At 46.2% G+C, this 27,752-nt stretch overlaps 1 protein-coding gene across 2 annotated transcripts in view; it reads left to right on the top strand.

Annotated features, from left to right (window-relative positions):
* Window positions 1-27,752, top strand: part of DSCAM (DS cell adhesion molecule) — a gene marked incomplete at its 3' end in the record, with an annotated part of 667,277 nt that overhangs the window by 101,623 nt on the left and 537,902 nt on the right. For both annotated transcript variants that reach the window (XM_081302466.1, XM_081302465.1), the window contains exons 2-3: window positions 16,107-16,424; window positions 24,418-24,564. In XM_081302466.1, the coding sequence (XP_081158592.1) occupies window positions 16,107-16,424; window positions 24,418-24,564 (465 nt within the window). The remainder of the gene's footprint in view (window positions 1-16,106; window positions 16,425-24,417; window positions 24,565-27,752) is intronic.

The following is a 27,752-nucleotide window of genomic DNA, read 5'->3' as shown; positions in this document are numbered from 1 at the left end:
TAGTGGAGTTGTAGCAAAAGAAAACGATGCTCGCCACTATCTGGACAGTGAAATTAATTAAGACGAATGTGAGTCTTTTCATCATTGCACTTGAGGGCTTTCACTGAGTTGAGGTATAATTATGGGACTTGGATTTTACATTTTTATTTGAGGTTCCAATTCAGTCTCTGGTTGTAATTCCTTCTGTTCTTTAATCATGGGACAGGCAATTCAGTTGGCTTCTATTTGTTTCACCCTCCCTCTTGCTTTGATAGTCACTTTATTATTGCTTTGATATTTTTCCTCTTGCTATTTCATATTACCACGTTTGGGGACATTCCTTTGTCAAAGACTTTGCCTCTGCCTGCTATTGCCCGTTCATCTCCAGAAAGCGATTCTGGAACATTATTATGATGCAAGCTGTATTTCCCACTCTTATTTCTGCTGACTTTCTTCATTTATAATTCCTTATGTGAATCAACACTCATCCTACTTTGTTCATTAGCTTGTGCTATTTTTTTCTCAAATATTTATGCTTCCAAATCCCAAGAAAACAATATTAGCCTGTTTTCCATTGTTATGTCAAAATACCTGAGGCTGGGTATGAAGAAAAAAGGCCTATTTAACTCAGTTTTGGAGGCCGGACATTCAGACAGCATGGTGCTGGCACTGTTGAGGGCTCTCCTGGCTGTGTCCCGGCCTCCTGGTGGAAATGTGAGTGACAGGGAGCAATCTTATGGTTGGGACAGGAAGCCAGAGAGTGGGGAAGGGCCAGGCCCCTCCACATCACCACAGGCTCCAGCACAGGGCCTCGGGGCACCTGAGGCCCGTCCTGTCCTCACCACAGCAGGGTCATCAGCACCACATGGGTTTGCTCACGTGCCTCGCAGCTGTCGATCTCAACCCCCACTGTGGCTGCTGCTGCCTGCGGTTCTCCAGTGGCTTGTGTGCATTTTCGGGACTCTGAGCTTCAAAACTGTAACGAGCTCCATGCATGATCTCCACGATAGGGTCTGTGCTGTTCTCTGAAAACGTGCACTGGTACCCAGGCGAGTTAATGAGAGTGACTTTCATCTAGCCGAAGGGACAGAGACTTTATCTCTAAAATGAGTTTCCCATACACATGTGGAAGCCATTCTCTGGAAGGATATGGCAAAAATATTTAGCTATTTCCTGGGTAAAGCATTAAAATATTCTTCTTTTCTCTAGAGATTTGTAAAACACATAGCAAAAATGGAGCTTCTTTTTTTCTTGTAAAATCAGTAAAAATATTAGATAAAAAGAACATTTCTTGCACAAAGTAGCTAAGATCTCAGAAATGTGTTTTTATGTCTCAGAATTTCTTTTTCTCAACCCCTCATCCTTTTGGCCCTTCACATCTGTATAATGGAATTCAGATTATAATCAATGTTGATTAAGAAGTGCAGACCAGAGGGCAGGCCTGGGTTCATCCCACCACTGGCAGATCCCGGTGGGTCCAGCCCAGGACCACCTCCCACCGGCAGACACCCGCCACAGCTCAGGTCTAGCCTAGATCTGCCTTGCTGACTTGAGTGGGAGCCTGGTCCCAGGGTGGGCTTGGGTCCATCCTGCCATCGGCAGACTCCCCAGAGCTCAGGCCCCTCTGACCACCTGCATGGGAGCCCGGGCCCAGTGAAGGCCTGGATCTGCCCTACCACCACCACTTCAGAGCCCAGCTCTGACCCACTGCCATCTGGAGACACTGCAGCCATCCCCATAGCTTTCCCCATGCGGTGGCCTCTATGTAGAGACAACAAACAGGGCCTAGGAGTAGCTGCATCTTGGAGCAGGCATCCCAAAGCCAGTGTCAGGCCCACCCTTTCAGCCCCATCTCTGAAAGATGTTGCTTCCTTCTTGGGGCGCCTCCACTGGTATCTCCAGTTGCCACCACCACCTACAGTTGCAGTAGCATCCATCCTGGGCCCCTGGCAGGGTCTGGAAGCCCAATGCTAAGCTGAGAGATAGACAATCTGCACAGACACTACAAGATTATAGGGTAGAAACTGTAATACTTCAGATCCACACTGCAAGAAAGGAAGTCATGTCAGACAACATGAAAAAACAAGGGAGGAAAGTGCCCCAACAAACCAGGACACTATGATTACAGAACCTGTGGACAGTGCAGTTGGTAAAATGTCAGAGGAGGAGTTCAGAAGGTTCATAACTAAAATGATCTGTGAATTAAAGAATAACCTAGATGAGCAAATACAGACAAAAACTGATCACTCCCACAAAGAGATAAGAGAGCAAATACAGGTAGCAAAAGATTACTTCAAGAAAGAGGTAGAGATTCTGAAACAAAACCAATCTGAAGTCCTTGAAGGAAACAGTAAACCAAATAAAAAACTCAAGAGAGCACTACCAACAGACTAGATCACTTGGAAGACAGAACGTCAGATAATGAAGACAAAGTACACAATCTGGAAAACAAAGTTGACCACACAGTGAAGATGGTAAGAAGTGCAGACCATTATTCTCTAGAAGGAATCTCTGCGGTCTACAGAGTGTGAAAAACATATGGTTTTCTTTTAAACATCTCATTATTCATTCAGTGGAACGGGGGGCTCTTGTGAGGTCCCAGCCATGCATGGGGCAGGAGGAATGAGGTCATGTCATCCCATATGCAGTGCCCTCTTCTAGGCGGTGGCAGAGTGGGGTGTGAACACCATGTAGCCTGAAGGTGGCCAGGAGGAAGGGATGCAGGAGCCGAGGGGATATAGAAGGCCAGAGTAAGTGCCAAGGAATCCAAGTCTAACCTGGGAATAAGCAAGGAATAGGAGAGAACCAGAAAAAGGGGCGTTATGGTTTGGATGTGAGGGGTCCCCAAAGCTCACATGTGAGATGATGCAAGAAGGTTCAGAGGAGAAACTAGTGGGTTGTGAGAGTCTTAACCCCATTAGTGGAATTAATCCCTGGTGGGGATTAACTTAGTGGTAACTGAAGGCAGGTGGGTGTGGCTGGAGAAGGTGGGCATTTGGGGCGTGGCTTTGGGGTGTATATTTGTATCTGGCAAGTAGAGTCTCTCTCTCTGCTTCCTGATCACCACGGGAGCTGCTCCCCTCCACTACACTCTTCCACCATGATGTTCTGCCTCACCTCAAGCCCAGGGAATGGAGCTTGCTGTCCATGGACTGAGACCTCCAAAACCATGAGCCCTCAAATAAACTTTTCCTCCCCTAAAATTGTTCCTTGTCAAGTCATAGCAGCAAAAAAATCTGACTAAAACAGTGGGGGAAGTACTGCAAGACAGCTTGAGTGTCTGCACCGAGAGGCCTGGGCTGGGAAGGGCCACCCAGAGGAGACCAGGGTTTTGTTTACTGCATTAAACATGCCAGAAGGCAGCCTCAATCTTAACAAAACTGTTGATGTCACACTCTCAGGGTTGTTAGCACTGAAAATGGAGATGCAACTCTCAGTTCTTCTGGGTGTCACGTTTCTCACTTAAATTCTAGCAGAGTGGCTTCCTGTAGATTGAAGCTCTTTTAGTGGCTATGCAGATGTTGAGGATGCTATGTTATTTTCATGACAACACGTTTTCCCTAAGAATAACCATCCAGCCCTAGTAATATTCCTTATTTGGAAATCTACTTTCATATTAATCTAATAACTCCAACTTTATTTTGAATAGTACTAACATGGTGCATTTTCTTAATCTTTTAGTTTTTAATCTACTGTTTTTTTTGTACAAATAATGGTTTTTTAATGGATAGCATATAGCTAGATATTGATTTTCCATCTAGTCTGACATTTTTTTGCATTTTATTGGAGGGTTTAGGCCATTTATATTTAATGTGATAATTCATTTATTAGATTTAAAGCACCATCTTGTTAATTGCTCCCTAGTTGATCTGTTTGTTCTCTTTTCTTTATTTCCTCCTTTTGGGTAAATGGTAAAAACCTAACATCTGAGTTTTATTTTTGCTTTGCTTTTTTTTTTAATGTGGTAGCTCTAGAGTTAAAATTTTCTCCTTCACCACACCCCACTCTTTCTTTTATACTGGGGATTGAACCTAGGGTTGCTTTGCCACTGAGCTACATGCTCAGCTCCTGCATCCCTTCCTCCTGGCCATCTTCAAGCTACTTGGTGTTCACACCCAACTCTGTCACCATCTAGAAGAGGGTATTGTGTATGGGATGATATGACCTATTCCTCCTGCCCTGTGCACAGCTGGGACCTACATGCTCCTCAAAATAGGCAGAATTAATATTGTCAAAATGACCATACAACCAAAAGCATTATACAGATTTAATGAAATGCAAATTAAAATCCCAATGACATTTTTTCTTAGAAATAAAAAAAAAGCAATCACAAAATTTATTTGGAAAAATAAGAGACCCAGAATGGCCAAAGCCATCCTCAGCAAGAAGAGTAAAGCAGGTGGCACCACAAAATACCAGACCTTAAACTATACTACAGAGCTACAGTAACAAAAACAGCTTAGTATTGGCACCAAAATGGACGCATAGACCAATGGTACAGAATAGAAGACACAGAGACAAAACCACACAAACACAGTTATCTCATTCTAAATCAAGGTGCCAAAAACATTCACTGGAGAAAAGATAGCCTCTTCAACAAATGCTGCTGGGAAAATTAGAATCCACATGTAACAAAATGAAATTAAACTTCTATCTCTCACCCTGCACAAAAATCAACTCAAAGTGGATCAGATACTTAGGCCTTAGAACAGAGACCCTGTGCCTAATAGAAGAAAAAGTAGGCCCCAATCCCCAGCTCTTTCTATTGTTAATTTTGATATGGGGTCTCACTAATTTGCTGAGACTGGCCTAAACTTGCAGGCCTCCTGTCCAAGTGTCCCACGTAGCTGGGATGACAGGCCTGTGCCACTGTGCCTGGTTTACAAACAGTACACATTTTAAAGTGACAAAGCCTACTTTCAAATAATATTATACCACTTACCTTACAGGTAGATTTTTATCTTCCTCCTGACTCCTCCCTGTGCCACTACCATCCTGCATTGTATCTCTATTGTACGTTGTGAAACCTCACAGTACATTATTATTATCATTGCTGTCAGTGGCAATTTTCCTTTTGATGATTTCTTTAAAATGAGAAAATACGTTTCTTATTTACCCACATAGTCACCATTTTTCAACACTCTTCATTTTTTTGTGAAGTCATAAATTTCCATCTGGTGTCATTTTCCCTCTGCCTGAAACATTTCCCTTTAACACTTAACATTGCTTTTAACGTTTCTTGTACTGTTGATCTACTGCTAGTGGATTCTCTTAGCTTTAAATGTCTGAAAACTCATTATTTTGCCTTCATTTGTTAAAAAAAACACACCCTTTTCTACACACAGACTATCAGGTTGGAAGCTTCTTGACTTCTGTGTTTCATTTATATTTTTCCTATTTTAAAATGATGCTCTGGCTCTTCGTTTTCTTCGGGCCCGTTGCTTCTCATGGGGAGTCTACGGAAGTCCTTTCTTTGCTTCTCTGTCTGCAACATGTTCTTTCCACAATCTGAGGCCTTGGAGAGTTCTTCTTTATGGCTGGGTTGGGCCGATTTAATCATGACGTGGTTTTCCCTGGGTTTCTTCTGCTTGGTGTTTTTTGGATGTTTGGGGCATTTTTTCCATGAGGTCTTGGACATTTTGGACTGTGCTTGGTCTGTGTTTCCCTTTGCCTCACCTTTGCAGACTCCAGTTACTCTGGGCCAGTGTGGACCCCTGTCTTGCTGGCCTGTGTGGGGCCCTCCAGCCCTTTTCCCTTTGTTTCCGACGTGGGCAGCGTCTGTGGTGGAGACACTACTGTCCCCTGGTCCATGGACACTTCTCCCACAGTCGAGGGAGCTGTTGAGGCCACTGTCTGACTTTCGTTCCATACACTGCATTTCCAGCCTCTTAAGGCCCCACTTGGCCATTTTTATCTTCTCCCCGTCTGCCTGCTTTTCTCTCCTCCCTTGAACCCAGTGAGGAGGTGTTTGCACAGCTCCATTAACGACGGCGCCTGCACATCCTACCAGCTCTCGCTCCCGGCTCTGTCTCCACGGATTGGTTTTATTCCCGACAATAGGCCATCTCCTGTTTGTGTCTAGTTTTGTATCAGATAGAAGACATTGTAAAATTCTGTATTATTGATTGTTAGATTTTATTGCTTTCCACTAATATTGGCATTTGTTTTTTGTGCCTTTCGGTTGCTTGGGATTGGTTTTGTCCCCTGCAGGGTCACTCTGACCTCCATGACAATCCTCAGGCCCGTGGCCTGATGTGCTCTGATGTTCTTTCAGACTTCTGTCCACTCGGGCTGTTGGGCCCTGAGCTCTCCCTCCCCTGCACGAGCTTCAGGGATTTCCCGCCCCTTTCTGCTGTTCCTCACCCAACATTGGTAGTTTCCTCACAAACATGCAAACACTAGGACCCCGTGGAGACGCTGAAGGGAGGCTCCCCAGCTCAGCCTCCTCCCTGCAGCCTCCTCCCTGCATCCTCCTCCCTGCATCCTCCTCCCTGCAGTCTCCTCCCTGCAGCCTATGCACCGAGCCCCTTGGCCTCCTTCCTCGCACGCCCCTCGGCTTCGCCCAGTCCTCTCTTTTGGAGGGATCTTTGGATCCTCCCAGAGGTAAGCAGGGGCTCTGGGCCTTCCCTAGTTCACAGGTCCCTGATGGGCACCGCCCGGACGTCCGGCTGCTGAAGGCTGGAGGGTGCGTCCAGTTCCTGACGTTCTGCGGTCCTGGTGGCTGTTTGACCGTGGACACAGACAGGTTCCAATTTTCTGAGTCCCATGTCACTATGGAGGTCGATCCAGTCCTTACCCCCCGAGGATGGCTGCCCGGGGCTTTAGTGCGGGAGACTAGATGCCGCGACTGAAGGGTAGTCTTCAAGGCACAATGACATGACAGAGGATCTGAGACCTGACTTGGAATCATTTCACAAAGCCCTGGGAGGTGTCCAAGTCATTACGAGACCCTCATTTGTCAGGATCAGGGGTCTGATCCACACGACATGGAATTTCTAAGCCTTTACTCAAATATAAAAAGATCTTGGAGTCTCCAAATCAGCTAAAGATCATGCGTTCTTGACTTATTTACCTAAGGCTGAGTTATCTTCCCTTTCATGTTGGAGGACCTTCCCAGAGCAGTCCTTTCTCCATTCACAGGTTCTCATAAAACCAAGACCAGCGTTTTGGACCCAAACGTCATTTCCACTCAAAATGAATCTATCCCAAACTCATAAACCCAATAGCCTGTGTGAGTTCTCCTATCTCCTGACTCCTTGGAAGTCACATCCACAGTGAAAACGGTTGGTTCAATTCCCCAAAGTGCTGTCCTCTAGTTAAAAGACATCCTCCTGCCAGGGGTTTGGGTCACTCTCTCCATTTCTTCCTTATCTCCTTGACGGAGTTTTCTTTTCCTGTTTCTTTAAACTTTTGACTTTACATGGGAGGTATAAAATGCCTGCGAGTCACTGTGTGCATGTCACAGTTCACAGCTCCGGGTGCCCCACACCCAGCGCAGGTTTAAGGACAGCCACTTGGATGTCACTCGTGCCCTTTCCATTTGCTCCACTGGCCCCGCCCCCACGGTAGCCCTTAGTCTGACTCTTTACATCATAGATTAGCTTTTCCTACTTTAAAGTTTGATGAAAACAAGAACACAGTGTGCACTCTGTGTCTGTTTCCTGTCCTTCAACCTTATGGTGTGAGAGGCTGGGGATGTGGCTCAGGGGTTGAGGGCTTTGCTGCCTGGCTTGCAGCAGAGCAAACTAACAAATGAACATCACTGTGTATGACTGATAACGTTTTGTGTGTAATTGTGGTTAATTTTTACTCTTGCATAGCATTTTGATGTACAAATATGATACTATTTATCAATGTTACTATTGATCAATGTCCAGGTAGCTTTGAGCTTGTGACTCACAAGTAGTTCCTGGGACAGGTGGTCTACTATGTTTTCCTTAGACACAGGCTTGGGTTTCTGTTCAGATGTGCTCAGGACTGGACTGTGGAGCCACAAGTCATGTGTTCAGCTTCATGCAACACTGACACGCGGTGCCCACAGGATTTCGCCAGTTTACCCACCCCCTGCAGCTCGGGGTCCTGCTGCCCACATCCGTGAGCTGCGAGGAGTGTTCCTGCCTCCACGCTGGTTGTTCTGCAGGGAACAGGTGACACCACTTTATGCTTTCACTTTGACTAACAGCTGGGGCACCTTTTCAGGCCTTCGGTGGCCGTTGATGCGTGGGCCTTTGTCAAGTGGCTGTTTGTATTGGGCGGCCACCTTCAGCTGAGGTGCAGGAGTTCTTCGTATTGCAGGTACAAGTCCTTCATCAAATGTCCTTTCCCCACCTTATAAATATTCCCTGAGGATCCATCTATGGATTTTGTCCCTTGTTCCTCACCCTTTTCTTGGACTATTTCATCTGACGATGGGCATCAGTTTTCCTGCATATGTGTATGATTTTGGAGTCCTGGACTCCTGACTGGTAGCCCGAGGGCAGTGCCCCTTAACCTCAGCAGAACTGAGGTTGGATTCCCTCTTCTCATACAGTTTACCTGGTGCTTCCTCCTGGTTCATGTGTAACCACGGAGCAGCAGCCAGGCTCAGTGGCTGACCGCTGGCCTAGCATGCATGAAGACCTGGGGTCCGGGCCCAGCATGGCAAAGTGAAAACTGAGCGTGACTATGCAGCGGGGGTGAGTCCCAGTGCTTTGGTCAGCTTTTTCGCTGCTGTGACTAAAGGACCAGACCAGTGCAGTTGTAGAGGAGAAAGGTTTATTTGAGGTTTCAGAGGTCTTAGTCCACAGAGGACCAGCTTTAATTCTCAGAACTCAACATGAGGCTGAAATCATGGCGGAGTGTGTGGCGGAGGGAAGCAGCTCATGTGGTGGTGATCAAGAAGCAGAGAGAAGCCAATGGAAGGACCCCTGAGGCTGCAACCCACAGGGCCGCAGCGGTGGAGCTACCCATGCCCTTTGGAGAGAACGATAAGATGTCACGTACCCAAGATTCTGGACCTGGAACTGCAGGACTAGCATGCCCAGGTGGATTTCCGCCTTGCTTTGGTCCTATCCCTTCTCTCTGTGCCCCTAAGTTTGTGAATGGAAACGACTACCCTGTACCATTATAGATGTTTGATACTTGTAAATTGCTTGGGCTTTTGCAGGAGCTCACAAAATCAGATTGCCTTGAGCCTCGGAGAAGACTGTGGACTTGAGCTTTGAGAGGTCTTGGAACTGTTGACTGTGGGGACTCTTGAGATGGAAAAACTGTATTTTGCATTTGGAGATGGTTGTGAGTTTTGGGGGGCCAGGGGCAGAATGTTAGAGTTTGGATGTGAGGCGACCACCAAGAGCTCATGGGTGAGACAGTGTAAGGAGGTTCAGAGGAGAAATGACTGGGTTGTGAGATTCCTTACAGTGAATCAATCCTCTGATAGGAATTAACGAGTGGTCACTGAGGTGGAGGGGTATGGCTGGAGGGGGTGGGCATTGGGGCGTGGCTTGGGGCATATTTTTGTATCTGGGAAGTGGGAGGTTCTCGCTTTCTGACCATGATGTGAGCTGCTTCCCTCTGCCACCCTCTCCCTCCATGATGTCCTGCCTCACCTCGAGCCCCCAGGAGTGGAACCAGCTTTCTATGGACTAAAACCCTGAGCCCTCACATAAACTCTTCCTCCTCTATAACTGTGCTGGTCGGGTCCTGTAGTCGCAGCAGGGAAAAGCTGACGGAAGGCCCCTGCGCTCTCCTCTCCCCTACGCTCCTGCCCACAGATCTTGCTGGGGCCATGGGACATGTCCACATGGTCAGGCCGTTCTCTCTCCTGCACAACACAGCTGCCCAGTCCGACCTCCTGCCTGCAGGCTTCTCCCCTGAAAAACTGATCTGGCAAATGATAGTTCCATGTCAAAACTTTCAGTGACTTGCTAAAACAGTTTTATTGAGATACAGTCTGCTGTCATAAAGGGAACCCGGCTCAGTGTATCTCTCAGTGGTTTTCCGTTTGTTCACAGATCAGTGCCACCTTCACTGCTGTCCATTTTAGAACATCTTCAGCACTTCAAGTTGTCACCCTCTTGCTCCTAGTCCAGTCCGTTAAGCCACTAATGTACTTTAGTACATTCTGTGTGCTTCCCTCTTCTGGACACTTTGTGTGACTGTAGTCAGGTAGCGTGTGGTCTTTTGTGCCTTGGTTTGTACTCAGTGTGATGTTACCAAGGGTCATTGAAGCCTGTGTCAGCACCTCATTCCTTTTCACTGCTGACTAATATTCCATTGCATGGATGGACTGCATTTTGTTTGTTCAGTAGTTGATGGACACATGGACCGTGTCCATGTTTAGCTATTATTAACAATGCTGATTTAAACACCTGTACACAGGTTTTTATGTGGACAGTCCTGAGTCCTGAAGCATGCATCATGTGCTTCCTTGCTGGGCATCTGACATCCCCTGTAATCTGGGCTTCCTACTGGGGCACCTGAAATGCTGGCTCCAGATGTCAGCGGCTCTCTGTGCCCTTGATAATTAGTGTGCTCTGGGTCTTGGCACAGTGCCAGGTACTCTGTAGATGCCAGATCAGTGTTTTCAGGAGAAATGAGTATGAAGACCCAAAGCTCCCTGCCAGGAACTGTCCGTCACTTTCAGATGTGGGTAAAGCTGCAGTGGACGGCTCCTTCTCATTTCTCTCCTGACTCTGTCAACTCAGAGTGCGGACCATGCTTTTGCCTTCCCCCCACCACGGGAAGTGTTGCCCACCTCCCTTAGACTGGCTTGCTGTGCGCTCGCGCGCTTTCTCTCTCTCTCTCTCTCTCTCTCTCTCTCTCTCTCTCTCTCTGTCCCGCAGCGCTGTGTGAAGAACTGCACACCATTCTGCAGTTCAGCAAATAGAAGTATAATTGCTCTCTTTGCCAGATGGCCACACCCTCCAGATGACCCTCCCTGGACAGCAGCACCCAGACCCTCCAAGCGTGCTGTGCCAGAGCCTCACAGGAGGCCTGGCGTGTACGAAGTGCACACTGAGTGCTCCCTGAGAGAACCATGCTGTTGCTGCCTACTGTATGCGTTCCCCCGTGTCTCTCCTCTGCCGTGTGACTTTATGGAGAGCTGAAGTACAGACATCTCTTTGTTGTGGAATGTTCTCCGTGTTTGCCGCTGGAGCCTTGGTTGTGCCGTCCATCATAACCTGGAAAACACCAAAGCGTCCACAGTGGAAGGCCGTTCTTCACAGCCCCTTCCCCAGCTCCCTCCAGGCGATGCCCAGGACTTTGACCCCTGAGCTTTCCTTTTTAAGCCTTGGCTCTTCCTGGGACCTTGGCACAGCCACACAGCCACACGCAGTGTCTGAGGCTGCCCCGGGAGGAGCAGAGTCACCGTGGGTACAGAGTCCTGTACTCAGGCAGAGGATGGGCCTGGAGACAGGAAACAAGAGCTTTGGGGTGTGGCTTAGGTTTTCTCCCACCTGTGGCTACAGGATGGGTGTCTTACAAAATGAGTTGATGTTACATTATTAAACCCAGCGGTTGAAGTTGAAAGACGAACGTACAACACCTTAAAAATAATGTCAGGAGAAGTGACAGGAATCCCCTAGAGGTCACTTATCTCTTTACTAGGACTAAATAATTATTTATCACTTTTCCTGCAGTCATTTAAATAATTTCACAAGCTGGCCCCTGGAATGTGCTTTTCAATAACACACTGTACATTTAATTGAATAATCTCTCTTATACATACATTCACATTTTCAAAGACTTGGCTTCTCTTAACAAGGCTACTTTTAGCATAGAGGAGGATAAATTCAAACATGACCAAATTTTATTTAGTTCAAATTACCCACAATCGAGTTGACAGAAGAGTAATGTAGGGGGAAAAAAAAAAAGAATCTGGGTGGAATTAATTAGCCTTGAAGAATGACAGTTACCTCATTCCTAACAATATGTTTGGGGTAATGTCAGTTTCTTAGAAAGCTCAAATGTAAAATTATAGTGCTACAATCAGCATTTTCATTTGTATTGAAAACTACTGTGCTCAATGGTTAACTCTGTTCTGATCTGAACTGATTTCTTAGCTAGCAATGATTTTCTTCTCCTGGTTTATGAAGTTTGCTAACAGCTTTAGTTATATTGGGGGAAGAACGTGACAAAGCAGTCACTACCTGGTGACACCCTTTCTCTCCTCCTGTCGGGGAGGCTTGATCTTTTATGAAATGTGCGTTTCTCCCCCCTCTTCTCACACATGGTGCTCCCTTGTGTTGGGCTCAGCAGTGGTCAGCCTGGGCCCTGGTGGTCAAACTCCTGGTCACTGCCCAGGCTCGGATCAGCCGCATCAGAAAACTGATGCGATGAGGTGAGAGGCGCCACCTCTCCAGTGTGTCTGTAGAGAATGACTCTGTGACTCGTCCAGCTTCCTGGAATGGCCAGGTGCTGGGCACGCCTATAATCCCAGCTGTTCAGGAGATGGAGGCAGGAGGATCGAAGGTTCAAGGCCAGCTGGGCAATGGACCAGACCCCATCTCAAAATAAAACAGAAAAGGGGGTGGAGATGCAGGCTATGCTTTCCTGGCATGTGCGAGGCCCTGGGTCTGATTCCCAGTACCACACACACTCAAAGTCATGGAGTGACTGAGCGCGGCGGCACAGGAGGCCGAGGCAAGAGGATTGCAGGTCAAAGCCAGCCTCAGAAACTTAGCAAGGCCCTGAGCAACTCAGTGAAACCCTGTCTCAAAATTAAGAAAAATAAAGGAAAAAAAGGCTAAGGATGTAGTTTAGGGGTTGAGGGCCCTTGGGTTCAATTCCCGGTACCTGTACCCCCATGTCATAGAGTAGTAGAGCAAAATTGGTGGAATGGACATTGAAGACCATCTAGTCTTTCAAACAACTCCTTCTTTGCTTCCTCTGCCTTTTAATTTTTTTTAATTAGTACAATCTAAAATTGGTGCTTCATGATTAAATGACTGGTCACATGACCATTTAATTGCTCAGCATGACGCAGTATTGAGAGGTGTGAGCTTGGTCCCCACTCCAGGCCACTCCTTGTGGGGTCCCCTCTGCACTAGGGTAGTGGGCTGGACACCTCTTCATGCTCCTCCCCTATCGCCATACCAACGTGCTGGCCAGCCTTTGCCAGGAGGAGAAAAGAGCGTTGGGGTGGGCAGCCCAGGTCAGTTTCATGGGGGGGCAGCAGGCCCTCCGTCTCTCCTCGGTGGTGTTAGGGATAACCTGGGTTTTCCTGAATGGAAACCAAATTCCAGATAGGCACATTAGAGAAAGGTCCCCAGTGGAACTGCATCCTGCCGATGTCCCAGTGCCCTGTGGGATTTTGTCATTGACCCCTATTTATCCTGATGAACTTGCTACAGTTCAAGCCTTTGGCATGGTGACCCCTCTGCTCTATATGACACACGCAGCCACTGCGTTCTCACATAGTGATACTTGTAAACCACAACGTCGTGATGCCCTGCATCGCCACCCCAGGCTGGCTGCAGTGTCACCAGGGGATGGGACTTCCCAGCATTGTTGTAATCCATAGGACCACCAAGGTGTGTGTGGCCTATCATTGACCCCGACACCTTTATGCAGCTCACAACTGTATGCAAATGTGTGCTTTTCATATGGAAATGCTTATTCAGAAAATAAGCTATGTGTTGGTAGCTCTCCATATTAGCCCTCCATATTCAGTGGGTCCCCAGAAAATCCCAGCCTGGGAGCTTTGGCTCATCGCGACCTTATTCAGTGTAGGACTGCTTTCACAAAGTTTGTCCACATCCAGGGACATTCTGGATTTAACACTTTCTCTCTTCTTTTTTATTTTCATTTTTTATTCCTTGTGATTCGGTAGGGACTTATAATGGGGTATGAGTTGGCTCCATTTTAATGTTTTGCTTAATATTAAAGGTACGTGACCACAGGTGGGGACTAGCACAGAGGCCCAGCTCAGATGGTGTGTTGAGTTCCCTGGAAGGTGCTTGGAGGGAGCTGCCCGCAGGTCTGGTGGGCTGTGTTCTCAGGGGGTGCATCAGGAAGGAAGCCAGGACAGCAGCCCAGGCAGAGAGTTGGTCTGCAGGGTGGTGTCTACCCATTTCCCTGCTGGGTCGCCCTCCAGAGGGTTCTGAATTAACCCACAGGCAGGCTTTTGCACCCATCTCTGACCAGTCAGTCCTTGGATAAGACCAATCCTGGAGGCTGGTGCTTGTTTCCAGTGCCAACTCATTGGAAGGTATTTCCAGCTGCTGGGGTGTGCTGGCGGGGGTGGGGGGGGCTTTGGCCCTAAACTGAAGGCCTGCAGAAGGCTGCACAGTGTCCCCTGTGGTGCCTGCAGGGGAGACAGGCATTAGCCAAGAGCACTGTCATCTTGCTGACTGGCCCCTCTCCACCGGGACCTCTGCTCGAGTCTTCGTCCACACCTCTCCCACTCCGTCAGCATCCACAAATGCCCTCTTCCCTCATTGTGGGAGATAATCCTTGCAGCTTTGAGGTCGCTGGTGCCCTGCCCGGCTGCAGGCATCCCTCCAGAGCCCTCCCTAGCGCTCTGCCACTAGCAGGCAGAGCCAGCCAGCTGTACCCTGTTCCAAATCCGGCCCGTCCCCTTGTAAGTAATGGTAACTTTCTCTTTCTTACCAAACCATGTGCCTTAAGTACGTGCCCAAAATGGGCACACACATTTTATGACACATGTGCTGGTGTTCCAGGAGGCTCTGTTCCCTTGGTCCCACACTGAAAAAGCCCCCACACACTCTGGGAGGAGCTGCCTCTGACCCCGCCCATGTCAGAGAGGAAACGTATTTCTTAAGAACCTTCATTGGAAAGAAAGCGTCATGGTCCTGCCACCTTCTGGCCCATGTCCTTGGTCAGGTGACAACCCTCTGAATTCCACGTTCTCTTTGGCAGAGCCCCTGTACTTACCTGGTGAGCTGCTGTGCCAAGGAGCCAGAGAAACACCACTGGGCTGGTGCGGAACAGGCGCCCCCCACCTCCCTCGGCCTCCGACCAACCAGGCTGACTCCCAGCACCTGCCCCTTCCTCCCTTCCTTCCTAAGGATGCGTGCCTGGTGCACACCTGCTCTCAGCAAGTCGCAGGAGCTCGTGGGTCTGAGAGTCAGGCATTCCTTGCATCTACAAATCTCTGTTTAACTTCTGGAATCTTGCTTCTGGTTTCTTTGGTCATGTCTAGGATGGTTGTGTGTATTTGTTGCCAAGCACCATGTGCCACTGGATCAACAAAGTAGAAAGCTGAACAGGTAGCCATTGGCTTGCAGGTGCTTTATTTTTAGGAGTTTGAATGAAAGCATCAATCAGAAGGTCAGAAAAATAGATTTAGAAATCATATCATATAAAATGCACACCCACAAACATGTACTTACTGAAGTCTTGTAGAACCAGGGGTTTGTGTATATGATATGATGTGAGTGGAATGAGGCAGAGTCCACAGCGATGGCACATGTGACGTGTGTGCATTTTGACACAGTGTAATACGGAGGGAAGCATACAGACAGGTAGGCCAGATGGGAGCTGTAGGCTGCTGGAATTGGGTGACCTTTTGTCAAAGTTCTCTTTATTGTTCTTATCAAAAATGTGCGTTGTTCATGGACACGATTTTCTGACAACCAGTTATGCTTTTGAAATGCTTTACGTAGAGCCTTCGATATTAACTTTTTAAGATTGTGGCTAATTTCATTCTGGGAGAGATCTCAACATACCTGGCGCCTGGTGGGGGCACCATTTGCTGGGCCTCTCCTCCTGGAGGGCCCACTGGAGTTAGGCTCTGTGCTCCATGGAATAGTTAGGTGGTCAGCACCCTGTCTCCATGAGGGTTATGTCCACCTGGCGAAGAAAGACAATAATGCACACGAAATACCTAATGTGAAGTGCAGTCAAGGTCAGTGCTATGGGGACAGAGCAGGGCATGCAGCACCCCAATCTAGTTAGTAAATTATCAAAAGATAAAGTCTAGGGGAATTTATCTGTTTGCATACAAAATCCAAAGCTGGAGTGGTTCCTTATTTCCAGCCCTAGCCTCTGTCCAGAGTAGTTTGAGCACTTTTGTGTTGTTTAGTCTTGGTGGCGCTCCTGGCGGGTTCTCGGACCGCCCTGGGAGGTCGGCAGTGTGCGTGTGCAGGAGGGGTTGCTCACGGCCTCTCTGTTCTCTCCTGCAGTGTTTGGTGAAGAACCCCACTCCAGCCTCTACTTTGTCAATGCATCTCTGCAAGAGGTAGTGTTCGCAAGCACGTCGGGGACGCTGGTGCCCTGCCCGGCTGCAGGCATCCCTCCTGTGACTCTCAGATGGTACCTAGCGACGGGCGAGGAGATCTACGACGTCCCCGGGATCCGCCACGTCCACCCCAACGGCACCCTCCAGATCTTCCCCTTCCCTCCTTCCAGCTTCAGCACCTTAATCCATGATAATACTTACTATTGCACAGCTGAGAATCCTTCAGGGAAAATTAGAAGTCAGGATGTCCACATCAAGGCCGGTGAGTAGCTCCTCGGGCTTCCTCTCCTCCGCGCCTGGTGGGGTCCAATGGGGGGACAGGGACAGAGGGCAAAATGCCACTGCCACTGAGAACCAGTGAAAGTCCCTTCTTCAGTTTATTCTGTCATTGGAAAGACCTTACGTGTAGTTTCAAAGTGCTCCTTCCCTGGACTTCAGAGTGCCCAGGGGTGTTGGAACTCAAATTTGCAAGGAGTGATTGTGAGGTTCACAGGTTCTGAACTGCATCCCAACCTTGTTATTTTCTTGCTAATTGATACAATGACTCAGACTTTCAGTGGCATACATCTTGAGTATTAGCCTCCGACCACTGTGACAGTTTGGTTACCAGATGTCCCCTGGGAAGCTCTGGAAGCCATGCAGGAACCTTCAGGGGTGAAGTGACTAGATTATGGGAATTATAACCTCATCAGTGGATTAACCCATCAGACGGATTAGTAACTGCAATGGAGTACTGGGTGGTGACCGTAGGCATGTGGGGCATGGCCAGAGGAAGTGGGTCCCTGGGGTGTGCTCTTGGGGAATATATTCTGTCCCTGGCCGCCACCAGCCCAGCAGCTTCCCTCCACTGTGCCCTTCTGCCAGGATGCTGCACCTCACTTGGGCCCAGAGCAATGGAGTCAGCTTGCCACGGACTGAACCTCCAAAGCCATGAGCCCCAAATAAACTTTTCTTCTTCCACGTTACTGTTCTCCACTATTGTGCTCACAGCAACACGAAGCTGCCCAACAAACCTCCCTGACCCCATCCTAGGGAAGGTGCAGAGGAGAAAAGAAGACAAACAGTTGAGCTGAGGTTTAAACATAGCACATGTGTGTACTGCAGTAGAGACAGGATCAATCCAATACCCCACGTTCCTTGTGAAAAAAAAATCTATGCTATTTTAACATTTTTGACTGTATCACATGTTGTTGAAATATGTTCCTTTTAACAACATATTGTGACTTTTTAAAGTTGTCACTGCTACAAGTTAACCCAGAAACACAGTCTGAGAGACACACACATCAAAGGCACTATATACAGGACATATTGTGTCCTTGTACAGATTTACCAAAGCCTTGCAAAACACATTCGCAGTTGGACTCCTGTTAGCAAACAGAGCTTTAAACAGTGTTTGAAAGCCCAGCCTTGAAATCCTTGAGTAGACTGTCCTGACTTAACCGCAGGGCAACGAGGAATGTGAGTTTGATGGCTGTCTCATACATCAGGTGGCTGGGGGGACTTTGTAATAATTTCTTCAGCCCCCGAGGAAGGCCTTGTGGAGGACATTACCATATGAACAAACTATAGGGTGTCTCTGAATTCCTGCACAGGGTCTTTGACATGTGCAATGAGACATTGGACGGACTCCCTATGCCAACTCTATCTGGATCTCCATGACATGCTCACGAATTCCCAAACCTGTGCAAGAACGCACCAAAGAAGGGCAGATCGACTTTAATCAAGAGAGATGAAAATTTGATATGTCAAATCATTAAAGTAAAGCAAATGAAATTTGTGTAGGGAGTTCTAACCCTGACAGAGAGACACAGTGAGTGCCTTTGACTTGGCAGGATGAACATTTCAATGATGTGTTATAAGAACATATTTATAGTCTACAAAGTACCACTCACAGAGAAACCTGGAATTTCAAACATAAATACACAACGTCTGAATTATTAATCCTTCATTTCTGATGTGGGTTACCTGTCAGATAAAGGCTCATTCCTGTTCTAACTGCTGTTTTCTAAATTTGTTACCCAAGTGGTTGCTTTTGCATGGCACTGAATGTTTTGGAGGGAGGGATGGAGTTTGCATCATAGTGACGGCATCTCTGCCACCTGTCCCTTCCCCACTTGTGCTATTGATCTTCTCCCTGAGAAGCATGAGCCAGGGGAACACACACCATGTCAGTTTGAACCCACAGCGTGGACAGTTACATTGCCCAGGTGAAATTTCCTTCCTCACATAATTTTGCTCACTATTATGAACACAATTTGATTCCAATAATCTTTTTAAATTTTTCATGTATTTGTTTGTTTATTTTTTGGTGCTGGGAATTGAAGCTAAGGATATGCTCTACCACTGAGCTGCAATCCCAGCCCCACAGGAACCTGGTAGATTGCTTGTAGAGCCCTTGAAGTCTGCTTTTACCCTGTGAATACGGACTAGTACAGGAGAAATGGTCATTCAGGATAGGTGTGGGATGCCCATGTTACCTTCTTCCCACACATGGGGCATCTTTTAACTGTCCCACTAGAATGGAACTGGAATTTTCCTGGAATAATCCATTACACCATAGCCTTCCCTTTGATAGCACAAAAAATTCTTGTTATCCTCAATGTTTTGACCTCAGTCAATAGGACAGACACTCATCATTCCACCATGCGACCAGTGCACTGGTTTCATTAATGAGGTTCTTGGCATAAAAGTTAGCTAGCGAGATCGAAATAAAACACACAGACTCAGTTACCTTTTTCTATGACCAAGTCCGAGACGGCTCCCCTCTCTGGTTCCCACCTCGAACCACCTGGTAGGGCAGCAAGGATTACTCAGGGCTAGCAGGAGAGAGAGAGAGCGAGCACGCCAGGGAGTAGCCTTTTATTGGGAAACAAGAAATTCAGGGGAGAATTCCATCCAATGAAGGTTGAAGGGGGCCGCACTCCAAGGTCAGGGTCAGTGATTGGCCCCGGGGGTCAGTGGTCAGTCACACCCCCACACGGACAGGCTCTCTCATCAGGAGAGGGCCGGGAAAGTTCCGACACAGTTAGCCAGTACGCCTCAGACCCAAACCGGGAGTTGCCCAGTCACGTGTGAGAATGGCTTCCCACAATCATGGTGTACCATTAACCCACAAGCCTAGTTTCAGCATCAAACACTTCCTAGCCATTCTACGCCAAAGGCTGGGGTGCAGATGGGCTGCTTGACACAGAGCTGCCCCTGCCCAAGCTACAGGCATTGCCTAGCCACCAGTGACCAAGAAGGAAATGGAACCAAGATCAGTGGTGAAAATATATATCAAAAAATAAGATGAGAGAATCGAGCCTAAGAATTTCCAATATTTGTAGGCAGATGTTGCCGGACTAAATTCAACACTGCTTAAAAGAAATACCCTTTAAATAGAAAGACACAAATAGCATATTAGTCTGTTTTCTATTACTATGACAAAAGGCTGCATACTTTATTTTTTAAAAAGGTTTATTAAGCTCATGTTTTTGGAGGTTAAAGTCCAAGAGTAAGAAGCTTCCTCTATTCAATATCTGATGAGACCCCCATAACAGGGTACAACATGACAGAGAAATGGAAAAGAAGTGACCAGGTGCAGGTTTCACATGGTGAGGCTGGAAGACAGATTCAGGGGCAAGGCTTGCTCTTTGTATACGCACACTGTGGTGGAGCTAACTGGGTGCTGTTAGAGCCATAGTAATCCATTCCGAGGGCAACACCCCAGATCTTACCACCTCCCCTGGGCCCACCTCTAAAGTTTCCTCCTCCCCTCAACATTGTCACACTGGGGACCAAAAATCCAGCACAGGGACCTCTGGGGGACACACTCAGACCACATCTGGATCATAGCAAGGGGGCTGAAAGTCAAGGCTGGGAAAAAGCAGACCATGCTCACCAAAGCCAGCCAGTCCAGGGAGACCGGACAGGAAGAGCTGAGCAGCTGCATTGTCAATCACAGTGCACGGTGCATCCAGGTACAGGACTACAAGGGCATCAGTTAAGAAGCTGTGACTATTCTAAGTACTTATGCACCTCACAGCAGAACTTAAGCATGTTACTCAAGCTGACAGAACTGCAAGGAGGAACAGATCTGTCAGAACTGTAACTGGATATTTAAACACCCTTCTTTCAATTGGTAGAAATAGACAATCAGGGAGACTAAAGACCACTTGACCAAATTTACATTTTTTTAATGGTACTGGGGGTTGAATCCAGGGCCTCACACTTGCTAGGCAAGGGTTCTACCAATGAACAACATCCCTGGCCCTATTTTAAATTTTATTGTGAGATATGTTCTCACCAAATTGCCCAGACTGGCCTTGAACTTGTGACCCTCCAACTTCAGACTCTTGAGGAACAGAAATTACAGGTGTGTGCCATCTGGCTCAAATTGGCATGTAGATAAAGAACAATGTGCATTATCTTCTGGTATATACAGATATTTACTAACATATGCTATATTCTGGTCAACAAAGGAAGTCTAAGATGAATTTAAAAAATTTCAAGTCAGGGCTGGGGATGTGGCTCAAGTGGTAGCGCACTCGCCTGGCATGCGTGCGGCCCGGGTTCTATCCTCAGCACCACATACCAACAAAGATGTTGTGTCCGCCGAGAACTAAAAAATAAATATTAAAAATTCTCTCTCTCTCTCTCCTCTCTCACTCTCTCTTTAAAAAAAAAAATTTCAAGTCATATGAAATGCATTCTTTAATCAAAGTGGAACTAAATTAGAAATCTTTAACAATAAAATTCTCAGGAAATCACCAAATATTTGGATACTAAATGAAATGCACATGTCCATAAAATGTAGAAGAAAAATTAGAAAGCAGGAAATTAGCATAAGGAAATTAGAAAAGTTTTAAACAGAATAACAATATGCACATAATATGTAGGAATTTTGGATCAATTCCCAGGGTTGTTAAAGGGGGGAAAATGAATTTTTGGGATAGCATTGAAGCAGTACTTGGAGAGAGATTTATAGCTCTAAGGCCTATATTGGAGATGATGAAAATGTTCAACTGTTGACCTCACTTTCCATGTTAAAACTAAAGAAGTAAATGTAACATATATGTGCATATATATTTTATAAATATACATATTTATTTAGAATGAAAATTACATAGGTTAATTTGGAAATCAATACATTGTCAACTGGAAATAATGGAGGAAATCTGTGAAACCAAAAGTTGTTTCTCTGAAAAGGATTGATAAAATTTATATTCTGGTAGTCAGATTAAAATGAAAAATAAAAGGCAAGAAAGATGATCAGTATCAAGAACGTGAGAGCCGACATATCTGTATATTCTACAGATATATACAGATATATCTACATATCTACACATTAAGAAAAAAATATATTCCAGTAAATATAACAACTTCAATGAAATGAAAAATTCCTTGAAAGACACAAAATACCAAAGTTTACTGAAGAAGAAATAGGTAATAACTTTCCTATGCACCTATAAAGAATCTGCTGAGAAAGAAATCAGAAGAACAATCCCATTCACAATATCCCTGAAAGAGGAAAAGAAAAAAAAAAGAGGAAAGAAGTAATCCTGTGAATAAATCTACCCAGGGAGATGAAAGACCTCTACAATGAAAACTATGGCACTTTAAAGAGGGCAATTAAAGAAGACCTCTGAGGTTGGAAAGACATCCCATGTTCATGGATAGACAGAATTCATATTGTTAAAATGGCCATACTACCTAAAGCAGTGTACAGATTAAATGCAATGCACATCAAAATGCCAATGACATTTTTTACAGAATTAGCAAAAACATTCCTAAAATTCATTTGGAAAGAAAAAAGATCCAGAATAACCAAAGCAGTTCTAAGCCAAATAAAGCAATGTGGGAAACTTCATAATACCTGACTTCATGTTGTACAACTGCATGGTACTGATATAAAAACCACTATGGAAATCAGTATGGAGGCTCCTTGAAAGATGAATGGAACCACCATGTGAGCCAGCTACCCCAGTCCTCAATATTTATTCTAAAGAATTAAAGTTTTCATACTCTAGTGACACATGCATACTCATGTTCAAAACAGCACAATTTTCAATAACCAAACTATGGAACCAGCTTGTGTCCATGAGATGAATGCATGGATTTTAAAAAAAGTGTTATATATACACAATGAAGTTTTATTCATCTATAAAGAAGAAGGAAATTATGTCATTTGCAGGAAAATGACACTTGAGAACATTATGTTAAGCAAAATAAACCACACTCAGGAAGTCAGGGATTGTATGTTTTCTCTCTTGTGGAAGCTGGAGGGGAAAAGGGAAAAGAAAGGTGGAGGAGGATTAAAAAAAAAACCAGAAATTAGTAGACTATAAGAAAGGAACCAGAAAGAGGGAGTAGGGGAGAGTTAGGGAAAATACTGGATAAAGATATTGGACAAATCATAATTTTTTGTTATGCACAAGAATGGATAAGTAACAACAAATCTTACCATTATGTATAATATAATATTTCAATTAAAATATGGAACAATAAGAAATAGATGAACTGAGTAGCCCTATATCTTTCAAAAAATTAAATTTGTAAATATAAAATTTTCTATAATGAAATATCAGGTTCAAATGGATTAACTTTGAAATCTAAATACTTCAGAGGTAATAAAAATTCTAGAGATTTTTTCAGAAAATTTAAGAAGACATGAACATTTCCTCGAATGATCAGTATTACCCTGACATCAACAAAACAAAGACATTATAAAAAAAGAACTACAAATATCACTAATGAATTTGGATATGAAATTCTAAAAACTTGATCAAATTGCATCCAATAACACATTAAAAAAACACTACATTATGTCTATGTAGGGCTTTTATCTAGAATGCAAGTTTAATTCAAATTTGAAAAAATGAGATGGACATCATTACCCCAAGTACATGTATGAAGACATGAATGGTGTGATTCTACTTTGTGTATAACCAAAGACATGAAAAAGTATGCTGTATATATGTACTACGAATTGAAATGCATTCTGCTGTCATATGTGACAAATTAGAATAAATAAATAAATTTTTAAAAAATTAATAAAAGTAATTCACATTAACATGTTAAAAGTAAAAATCATGTGATTATTTCAACAGGTACAGAGAAGCATTTACGAATCTCATGTCCACTTAGGCTAAAAACTCTCAGAACACTAGAAATAGAAGGAAACTTCCTCAATCTGATAAAAACAACTATAAAAATCCTACAATAGCTAAGTAACATCATACGTAATAGAAAAAGATTAATGCTTTCCCTCCAAAGATTAAGGACAATAAGAAGGTATGTGCTCTAAGCACATCTACTTGGCATTATATTAGAGGTTGTAGCCAGAGCAATATGACAAGAAAAAAAAAGCAAAATATGTTCCAATTGCAAAGAAAGAAATTTACCTGTCTTCATTTGTAGATAATAATCATGAATTTTGACAATCTTCTGCAAAGAGCAGTAGAAATAATAAGTGAACGTGTCAAGATTTAGGTATTCAAGATCAGCACATATAGTCACACACACAAATTATAGATAGAATTTTTTTTTAAGATAGGGTTTAGAATAGGATCTGAACAAACAATAGTGACAAATCTGATTTTAACTGTGAGAGATTACACTGGAAATCACAAAACATTGCTGAGAGAAATTAAAGGACTCTGGTGGTTGGGCCTACTCTGGACCTCGAACAGCAGAACCCTCCTATGGGTTAAAACTGTGAGCCCAGACAGAATGAATGTCATTCTAAGTGCCCCCTGAGCTCTTCCTTGGATGCTCCCATTATGGGGAGAGAGGGGTAGTCTCCTCCATCAGTATCTGTCTCTATGAGAGGGAAGAGTAACACCTGTCTCCTAAACTGCTGTTCAACCATCGTAAAACATTTTTCACTTGGGAGGAATTATATTAATTGTTGTAGTTTTTGAGAATTCTGGATCAGGTTGTCTTTCTAGGAGTTTTTCTTCTTCTTTTTTTTTTATGGCCAAAGACCAAGAGTAGTCTCTGGTCACCACAGCTTCTAGAGCAGGGCTCTTCCTTCAGGAAGTCTCTTCCCGCCTCGCCATGCTCTAGGGGCTTGGGAAAGTCTTTGGCCACACCCCTGTCTGTGAGTGCAGTGCTGTTGTTAATGAGTGGGTGATTCTCAGCTGGGGGTGCATGGAAGACATTAAAGGGAGGCTTCTTGATTTTTTCCAGTGAACGTGCAGTGCTGCACATTAGGATGCTGCTCTCAGAGAGAAACCCCGCCTGTGTCTCACTGAGGGTCCCCTCTTGCTTTGCAGTTTTACGGGAGCCCTACACAGTCCGTGTGGAGGACCAGAAAACCATGAGAGGCAATGTCGCGGTCTTCAAGTGCATTATCCCCTCCTCCGTGGAGGCGTACATCACTGTCGTCTCCTGGGAGAAAGACACCGTTTCCCTTGTCTCAGGTAGGCTGTGCGAAGGTGTGCCGTGGTGCAGGACGGGTAGCTTTGTGCACACTCTGGTTTACAGAGGCTCCTGTCTAACAGTCTTTGGAGAATTGAATGGTGGATAAAAATCGTTGCATGCACTATAAGAAGAGCCATTATGCTAACTTTTATGAGATAATTGTGGTTCTATTTCTGTTTTAAAAGTAGGTAGTAGTGGTCTTGCATCCGTGACATGCCCAGGGACATGGCGTGTTGACGTATACTGGGAACCTAAAGTCTGGGAAGTAGAAGCTGTGGTTCCATGCTCTTCGGGTCTTTTTAAACATGTTAGATGGTGTGTGCGTCTCTGGTCTCAGACTTGAAGATTCTATTAGGACTATCATCTCAGAACTGAAATGTATATTTTTATGTGAATAATGCAGAGGCTTATATTTAGAGCTGAAGCAGCTTTTGAGAAGTTGTGGTTTTCCATTTTTAATGGTATTGAGGTGAATTTCTGCTCTGTGCTCTTGACCAGAAAGGCCCCTGTGGGCACGATGGGCAGTCTTCCAGCTTTGCATCTCCTTGGATGATGGTCTCGGCACATTGAAGAATTTGTTGTCTGCTTTTGGAAAAGCCCTGTGAGGAGCACAGACTGTGTTCTAACGCGCACAACACACAGTTGGGTCTGTGCGCACTCTCTAACGTGATTTTTGTTTTCAGCCTGTTGATTCCCTAGAGAGGATAGGTTAGTTTACAACAAGTAAAAATCTAAGTCAAACTTGAAACACTCTGTCCTTAGGACACGTGGCAGGAATATGGGCTGCCGTGGGAGCCGTCAGTTTATTTTAATGCTTTTCACCGTGCAGGCAAACCCTCACGCTCCAGTGGGCAGTAGCTTCTTGCTGCTCTGCTGGCGAACCATCCTAATTTGTTAGAGTATTGAAAGATGCTGTTTTAGAATCGAAACATGACTGCCATCATCAGAGTGCAGACACACCTATATGTTTTTATTTGCTAATTTTCATGGTTTAATAGTCTGAATCTCCTCTCCTCGGAGGTTCTTTAGGTTTTCTGAATGGGAGACGGGAGATTTGAGTGAGTTTTTGGCTGAGCTCAGAGTCAGAGGGGAAAGGCCCTCAACTGTACATGGCTAGGTGGTGCGGGTGGGAGCGCGGGGGGCTGCATTTGCCATCTCCCACATGCTGTGGCCTAGGCCGAAGGAGAATCCATTACCCTAGGGCACTGCCCTTCTGCAGCCTGAGTGTCTGCCCCGGCAGAGAAGAGAGTGTGGGAGAGTGACAGACTGCCTCGTAGAGTGCACACCTGGAATGACACGTGTCACTCTGCTCATGTTTAATGCCAGACCAGTGGCTGTAGCTGACTTTAGTGAGGCACATACCTGGAAGGAGGGAGGAAGAGTGGAGGTCTGGGGGCACAGACGTTTGCACCCTCAGGGTCTGTCTCTGTGCAACGTGACACGACACGCGTTAGTGTTTGCTGGACATCCTTCATCCATGCCACAGGCCCACGCAGCTTTGCTGTCTGCAGCCCGTGTGAACAGACTTCTTTCCAAAGTGAACCTAAGTAAGTGCAAAGTTGTTTGTGGAGAGTGGGTGGCTGGTGCGTGCGGAGTGCAGAAGCCGCATCACACTGATGGGGACCCATGGCTGCCACGACCTCCCTGGACTACATTTGGCAGTTTCACTCTTTGGTAAAAATTTAAAATCAACAGCGTACACCATGGGTGAGCACTTGGTGTTCCTCCCTTCTCAGCCGCATCTGCAAAACAACTGTAGCACGGTATTTTATCTTGAGGGATCTGTCAGTGGGCAGCTTTTACTGGTCTGTATCTAAGCTGTTGAGTCAGGGGGGAGAGAGAGACTCTGCTCATTGAGCCTGAGGCAGACAGACCTGTACTTAAACATGATCTGTAAGAAGGTGGAACTTGAGCCCCACGATGTAACCAGCCATTTCTTGTTACTGCTGCAGTGGGCCCTGTGTCCAGGGAAGGAGTCCCAGAGTCACCAGAGGTGATCAATAAATAAACCTGTTTCTAATATTGGAGGTGGGGAAGGATTCCGTTTCTCTCTAGAGCCAAGCCCAGGCACCGGTGATAGCAGAGGAAGGCTGGGGTGCCTGGAGGAGCCAGGGACCTCACACCTTCATGCTGAGAGGCTGAGCCTCTGGGGATATGCTGGGGTTTGGGGCTGCAGTGGGTGACCTTGACCAGCCCAGAGGTCCCCAGTACAGAGGGGTTTGTTCTAAGTTAGCACCAAGCTCCAGGGAGGACGTCCCCCACGCCATGTGCACAGTAGTGAAGGGAAACGGTGTGTGTCTCTGCTCTGCCCATCGCCCACCCCTGCAGCTCCTGCTGAAAGATTTCAGACTGACTTCTTGGTGTGGTCAGCACGCCACCTCCCTTTTCTGGATTCCCAAGACGCCCCAGGCTATATCTAGCTGGCGAAAGGGCCACTCTCCCATGAGACCCCTGCCTTTAGCTGGTGCTTTACCCTGAGGAGAAAAGTGATCACTAAGTCAACCAGAAGCAGAAGCTGGTGAGAGACCCTGCCGTGGATCTATGTGATAGCCCCAGGACTGGGTGACCTGGGAGACCTCTTCTGGCAGCCAGGGAAAGGCCCTGAAGGATGGTGACAAGCTGTGGCCCCGGCCCCTGCTCGGGCTTCCCTGGTAATGCTGGGGCACTCAGCCTGGAGGCTGGGGAAACATCTAGCCAGTGCCTCCCTCTAGTAGGTGACCCTGGGTTTATCATGCACACCCCCAGGCGGGCTCTTTGGAAAGCTGGCGTTGGTGAGTGGATATTTGTGTTCTCTAAATTCCTTTTTAGTGGTGACTGCTGGTGGGTCTCCTTGCTGTCCCCTCTGTGGTTGAGAAGATGAATGGGAGGCAGAGGTGGGCCGCCCACCTGGCCCCATGTGATCCTTACCCGTCCCCAGGAGCCCGGGCACGTGGGGTCATGCAGTGCTTGCCCACAGGCCGGGCATCAGTGGCCTGAGTGTCCACTCAGGAATCTCTCTGCCATAGGTCAAGAGGTTTCCAAAATCCAGCATGTAAATGAGTCTTTTATTTTGAGACACATTTAGAAAGAGAAATCCAGTAGCCTAAGAGTGACAGCCCTGCGATTCCCTGGGTGGGGGAAAGTCCCTGGGGTCTGATGCAGCAGCCGTGTGCACCTGGGCCTCCACCTGAGACCTGTGTGTGCTTCA

This window comes from Spermophilus citellus, assembly GCF_964194105.1.
Source record: "Spermophilus citellus genome assembly, chromosome: 7".
Lineage (NCBI taxonomy): Eukaryota > Metazoa > Chordata > Mammalia > Rodentia > Sciuridae > Spermophilus > Spermophilus citellus.
The sequence above is the reverse complement of the archived record's forward strand: the minus strand, read 5'-3'. Positions and strand labels throughout refer to the sequence as shown.